Source organism: Pteropus alecto, unplaced genomic scaffold, assembly GCF_000325575.1.
Source record: "Pteropus alecto unplaced genomic scaffold, ASM32557v1 scaffold86, whole genome shotgun sequence".
In the NCBI taxonomy this organism is placed as follows: Eukaryota; Metazoa; Chordata; class Mammalia; order Chiroptera; family Pteropodidae; genus Pteropus; species Pteropus alecto.
In genome coordinates, this window is record NW_006442109.1 from 5,361,924 (window position 1) to 5,368,895 (window position 6,972).

Below are 6,972 nucleotides of genomic sequence, written 5' to 3' on the forward strand. Positions count from 1 at the left end.
GGACACTTTGGGCAGAGGGCCCCTCACTGAAGCTGAACAGACTGTTCCTTTAAGGAAAACCACTCTTCCCCTCTTGATTAAATGAGTAAATTAGTTCCAGATCTTCTGTCAAAGAGTCAAGCTATTTAAAAGGGTGAGGGTGAAAGAGAAAATGTCTTAAGAAGGATACCGCTATTCTTTACTTACTATAATAGGAAAAAAAGCTAACATGCCATAGAGAATGAAGAGCCAAATGGTTTTAGAAATGTACTTCTAAAATAATGTTTTTGGAAACTGAATTCAGTGAATAGAGCCCCATGCTCAGAAGGGCTCTAATGCTTGCTTGGTTTAATGCTCTGCTGTTGTCTTGAAACTCTTAATGATTTTTGAACCATGAGGCTTTACATTTTCATTTTGCACTGGGCTCTGCAAATTGTGACTGGTCCTGTCAGTGAAGTATATTTTAAATCGGTGTCATGTAATTATAGACATTTTCCCCTCAATTTCAGATGGGCCAATATCTCCTGTCCAAGTTTGCAAGTCAATTTTTGTACTGCCTTTTTTTTTTTTTTTTCCAGTTTTATGCCTAGAAGGGTGGTAAGCTTTTGTATCCATATATACTCACTAATCTTTGCTGGAATGTGCCACAGTGAAAATTCAGTGCTGGAAAGTACTGAACAAGAAGGCTAAGCATTAGTATTTACAAATTAAAACATTTCGAAGCTCACTTCCCCCTTTGTCCGGGTAGGCCAGGCATTTTGTACAGAATCTTCTCCTAAAATGGAGACATCATCATGGAGAATCAGGTTCTTGTCTAACACTGGGCCTTCAGTAAGGACATGACCTTGTTCTTAACCGTAGCACATGCTGGGTACTGACTCAGGAATTTGGTCTGTACTACCCTACAACCATAACCCCATTGCTGTGCTTCTGTCCCCTCTGCCAGGAGATCCAGAGGAGGGATGAGGGGCATCCAAGGATATCTGCGTGATTTGCGGGGCTAGGCTTATGCCGACTTGCTTACGTTCATCAGGTTTGAAAGTGCCGGAGCCATTTGTTGACCCTCTTCTCTCGGCAAAGATGCCGTTACTCCAGCCATGTCATTGAGGTGAACCAAGGATAAACCCATGGCTCTCCTTTTTTTTTCCAAACCATAATATGGGAATCAATACCGAGAATATTTCACTGCAGGAACACACTGTGGTATTTCTTATAAAGCAGATGGTAGGAGCTTACCAGAAAGCAAGGGAATCAGCCAAGGCATCCTAGTTTATAGCAGAAAACTGAAAGAACCCTGATGTGGGCAGTGAGGCAAGCACTCCTGAAGGACTGGGAGAAAGTCTTGTCTATGAGGCAGGCGACAGCAGTAAGCACTGGGGTCCAGACTAGGAGTTACCCCATGTGAGGTAAGGGGGTAGGGAGACGTGGGTGAGATAGAGTAAAATGAGAGGGAATCCAGGAGGAGGTGGTACTTGGAAGTTAAAGTGGGTAGAACTGCCAAAGTCTGTCTACAGATGCCAAGATGCTGGTTTCTGGGGAAGTGAGGGAGCTGTGACAAGCGAGGCAGGACTTGGAGTGTACTGAGCTGGCTGTCACAACAGAGAATTCGGCACAGACGTCCAAGGCAGAAGCCCAAGTTATCATGACTTAGATGGAGCCCCATTGGCAGCAGAGATGGCTCGATGTAGAGCCTGGAAAGTTTGTGTGGGGCTCTTGAAATCTTTCGAATATGAGATCAAAATTAATTCTAGGGACTGAGACAAAGCTAAAACCGTTACGTGAGGAGGGAAAAGGAATGCAGTGACTGGGAACTGGGTAGGCCTGTCTGCGGGAGAATCGCCTTTCACACACATTGTGTCAGGTCGTCTTAATATATTTTCTTCAGTAGTTCTAGCAGACATATGTGCCATTTTCATTTTATACCTGAAGAATCAGAGAAATGCCCACGGTTAATGGATTCATTCTGTCTGGGTATCTGGGACTCTTTCCAACACCACCATCTCTGTGCCCTAGGCTTAGACTAGATAACTTTATGAAGTTCATTTGGTTGTGGTTGTAGGAAGGTAATGGAACACATGGTCTCTGGAGCCAGGCTCCTGGCTTTTTATCCCAGCTCCAGCTACCTCTTTTGACTGTGCGCCTTGGATAGGTTACTTGGCAGTAAAAATGAAGATGATACCTTCCTCACAGTGGCATCCTGAGGATTTAATGGAATGACATATAAAGGGTTTAGAACAGTGCCTGGCATGTAATGCTCAATAAGCGTTACTATTACGCTTTAACTAGGAATAATGTTCCTTAGGGAAGATTTTAGATGTTAACAGTCATCACTACCTAGTGGATGGATGGGTCCATGGCAAGGTTAAGTCTTAAAAGTAAATACTGCAAAAATCATTCATATTTATTTGGTCTTATAAATCATTAAAAAAAAAAAAGATATTTTCATTAGTTGAATTTTGACTTATAGTGAATTTTAGTGAGATATTGCCCAATAGAGAGGTAGAAATTTGGGGTATGAGTCCTTGCTGTACCATTTCCTGACTTTGTGAGCTTGAGCAATTTTTCCAATGTCTCTCACTTTTTTTTATCTGTGAAAATTATCGATAATGGGGTCAGGTTCGTTACAGAGCTTGGGTTATCTGGTGTTTGCTCATGGTTAAGTGGAGGCCAGGATATGGGGGAAGACCACAGAGGTGAAATGTCCTTCCCAGGGAATGACAGCTCACCTCATAGAATTATTCTGAGAAATCACTTGATAAACCGAAAGCATTTTTAAGTAAGAGGATGCCATGTGTTGGATATTTTTATTCTCTGGACACACACCCAGCATAAGCAAGAAAAGGTTAGTTGTCTGTAGAGGACGCTAGAGGAAGCCATTCTGGAATTAAAAAACTTCAATGCGTATAATCCACTTTCGCTTTGGATGTTAATAATTTATTGAGGTTGCCAGGTGGGCCCCCAAACACAGACAAGTATACAGTCAGTTCCAAGGACTCTTTGATCTCCTCCGTGCCATTCTCTTAACAACAGCTAGATTGTGTTTTTGCTTTTTATTTCCTCTCTACCCACACAGAAAACTCAGACTCCGCCCCAGTGAATCCTTGCTATGACAGGAGCCACACGTGTGACATGAGAGCTCGGTGCCATCCAGGGACAGGTGTAGACTACACCTGTGAGTGCTCACCTGGGTACCATGGAGATGGACGGAGTTGTGTGGGTAAGAGCCATGTGCTCTGTGTTCTTTCATGCAGTCCTCTAGCACTTTGTTTATAACAGATAAGTGTCCGTCTTCTTAGTGATCTCCATTGAGCAATGAGTTTAGCAGCTGTTAATCTAAAGACAGTGATTTAAAAACTGAAGCGTATTCTGGTTAGGTTTGAGAGGGCAGTTTGGAGTTGGGTATTTGGGACTGGGACTGTAAAAGGACATCTGCTGCAATTCCTGGATATTTTGAGTTCTTAAGTTTTGTAAGTTTAAGCCTGAAATAACTATTTCTTCCATTTACTAACAAATATGTTTTCTAGTTATCTTTAGATTTCAGAAATTGTTTCTTTTCCCTGTTATATCCCAAACAGCAGTAGTAGAAATTTCTTTACATTAAAAAAATTGTTATAGTTCTTCTCTTCTAAATATTCAGTATTTTTTAAATCTTTAAAAAATTCTCGGAATATTCAAAATATGTCTCCCTGTGGCTTATACTTGAATGACTTGAAATAAATATGTATTATTTGTGATATGCAACATGCTTCCATATCTGGTACTTAGAAATCTTACATTTCAACTCCTGTTAGTCCCATTGAAGCCTCATAATAGTGAGAAAACACCGAGTTTCAGACCTTTCACTTATGAGATCCTTGATTTAAACAGAGCTTTTTTGTTCTTATTTCTTCCTAGATGTAAATGAATGTGCAACCGGCTTCCATCACTGTGGCCCCAACTCTGTGTGTATCAACTTACAGGGAAGCTACAGGTGTGAATGTCGGAGTGGTTACCAGTTTGCAGATGACCAGCACACTTGCACCTGTGAGTGTCAAAATCATTCCTCTTTTTGGCCAAAAGGATGCTGAACCTAGCTCTTTGATTCATTAATGTTTCCACTTTTGTACAGAAATTCTGCTCTAAGGTTTTCTAGAAAACAGAGAATTTACATTGAAATAGCCCAAAACTATGGCTCAGTTCAGTCTTGTTTTTCTGTTTGTTTTTGTTGTTGTTATTGTTTTCTTTTTCTGTAAGTAGATATTTTTGGTGTTGAGTTATTGGAGGATGTTCACCTCAGTTGAGATTCCTACATGTCTTGGTATTTGGCTCAATCATGTAATGAGAATATGAACCCCTTTAATAAATACCAACAGCACCAGATAGAGGTCAAATATTTCTCAAATTAGAATGAAGTGGACTTGTAATTCAATGATGCTTGTCCCACTTGACCAGCCAAAGAGCTCCATCTATAATAAATATACCCTCTCTAGGGTTCAAAAAAAAAAACTTTGGACCTAAAAGTGGAACTAAAAGAACTAGAATTCCAAATTCATCCCATTGGTAGAGCTAGATGATATCTACACTTTTAATCCAATGGAATGAAAAAGTAGCAGTGATTGTAGAGACTCAGTGTGTGTGTGTGTGTGTGTGTGTGTGTAACATTTGTTCTGGGAGTTATAAACTTGAGTCAAGGACTGTTTTGATGAGTGATCTTCATCCCTAGTGTTTTAACCACCCACCCAGATGGTTTGCATACAAAGCATCTTGATAGTGATCTTGTTAAAATTCAGATTCTGATTCTCTGGCTCTGGGCTGGGGCCTGAGGACCTGCATTCTTTATATGTAAGCCTCCAGATATCCCAATGCTGTTGGTGTGCAGATCACACTGTGAAGAGCAAGGCTCACCCATTTGCAGACCTGAACTCTTAGACATCCTTGCCTTGTCTTTTTAGTGATTGCCCCACCTCCCAACCCCTGTGAGGATGGCAGCCATACCTGTGCTCCTGCTGACCAGGCCCGGTGCATTCACCACGGAGGCAGCACATTCAGCTGTACCTGCCTGCCGGGTTATGCTGGCAACGGACACCAGTGTACCGGTAAGTACCTGCGGGTCAGCCTCAGCAACTATGGACAGTCACCTGGATGCCCATCCCCACATAGCCAGGGCGTCTCAGGAATTCTCTCTCCCTTCCTTTGACTCACAGAGCCTTGGGATTGCCAAAAGGGAGAGAGAAAAGGCGTCCTTTGAATCAGAAAGAGGGGCCCAGGGTGATTTCCCTTGGACTGGATCGTTAAGCATATATGGTTGTCCTTGGTGGAGACATGCTTGGAGCACTGGGGAGTCTGTCAGCTTGTAACCTTATGTTCCTTGGAACCTGGTATAGGCTGGAGGAACTTAGGGAAAGTCATGTATTCTGTTAGGATGTTTCCATCTTTCAGTCTCTTTGGTTAATAATGGCTTAATTCAACACTTCCAATCATGGTTAATTTTTAGTTGCTCTTCCCCTGCTTGGACTGATATTTTAAGCAATATCTAAATATACATATAATTCTTCTTCTCTATTTTTTTCCCTCTCTTCTGTCTTTGTGGAGAGCGATAGATAGAGATCCACAGAGGAACTTTACAGATATAAAAGGATATTAAGGCATACCTAGGTACTCAAAACTTTTCTCCCAGAAATCTAACTACTTTTAAGACTTCATACAATATTTTATAAAATCACTAAACCAGAATGCAGGAGTAACTGTTGAAATATAATTTAGAAATAATGTGTGAGGTTGTTACACATTAATCTAGGCCTAACGCTCTGAGTATAAATGTTCGTGAAACTAGGGTTAGTAGTACTTTAGTGATTATTCAGTGTAAATCTACATAATCCACTAAAGGTTTTCACAATGTACCCAGTGGCATGTGATTGAATTGCAACTCAATTTCATACTGTCTGTCCATCAGTAATACACACAAATTATGGTAAAATGAAACACTGGAAATGTGAGAATGGTGAGAAAAAGGTTTGGAATGGGAAAGGGTCTGTCTTGGGAACATAAACCTAAAAAGGCACGCTTTTCCCCGTTGCTCAAATGGCTGCTCCACCCACCACTGTACACCTGGGCCCACTGAGCTGATTTGCTAAGCCTTGTAAGTCCTGGGAGCGCCATAACAGACCTAAATAGCCTGGCCTTCTCCTTCCTCATTAGAGGTTTGATTCTCATCCTTCTCCCATTCTTTCTCCCTTCGGTTCCAGCAGGACAGGCTGGCTGGACCAGCAGACTGAAGCCATATGCTATTGACAGACCAATGTGTCAGGGCAGCACAGCCCTCCACTCCTTTCCACATGTGGCTGGCTGTTTGGTATTGTCTGGACCTTGCTATTTAATAAAGTTTCCACTTCTATACGGAAGCTTTGCTTATGGTTTTCTTGAAAACACAACATATTGAAATGACTCAAAGTTGTGGCTCAGTTCAGCCCTGGTCACCCTCCCCACCAAAACAAACAAACAAACCAACAAACAAAAACACCTGCAGCTTTAGACCGAGCTCAAATGTTTTTCAAATTAGAAAGAGGTAGATTTGTAATCCACAGGTGCTTGTCATACTTGACCAGCCAAAGAGCTCCATCTATAATCGATACACTCTTTACAGATGGGGGTACCCTCTACAGGTCTGGGGGATCAGGGCGAGGAGTGTAGACTCCTTGTTTCTGTTAAGTCTCACAGTGGGAATAACACTTTTTCACCCTGTGGAACTTATCATTCAGTTTGATTTAATACACTACTGGTTCTAAAAAATGGGAATGCATAGAGAAAAAAAAATTGTCAGTAGAATTTCATATTTAAAGATCTGTTGCTCAGGTCACCAGAAATGGTGCTTATAAAGTATTTAATCCCCTTAGGTCTTTGGTTTAAAGCAAAGAAGTTGAAATTAATTGTAGCCTAGGTGTGATGAGTGTTAATCATCAGACTGTTAATTGAGGTTAGATGCTTCTTGCCCTAATCCCATCTAGAATCATTCTC

At 41.4% G+C, this 6,972-nt stretch overlaps 1 protein-coding gene across 2 annotated transcripts in view; it reads left to right on the plus strand.

The window, feature by feature from the left end:
- The window catches only part of NID2 (nidogen 2), a 57,582-nt gene that overhangs the window by 33,158 nt on the left and 17,452 nt on the right, over positions 1 to 6,972 (plus strand). For both annotated transcript variants that reach the window (XM_006920188.3, XM_006920189.2), the window contains exons 9-11: positions 3,053 to 3,196; positions 3,874 to 4,002; positions 4,911 to 5,054. In XM_006920188.3, coding sequence (XP_006920250.1) covers positions 3,053 to 3,196; positions 3,874 to 4,002; positions 4,911 to 5,054 — 417 coding nt within the window. The remainder of the gene's footprint in view (positions 1 to 3,052; positions 3,197 to 3,873; positions 4,003 to 4,910; positions 5,055 to 6,972) is intronic.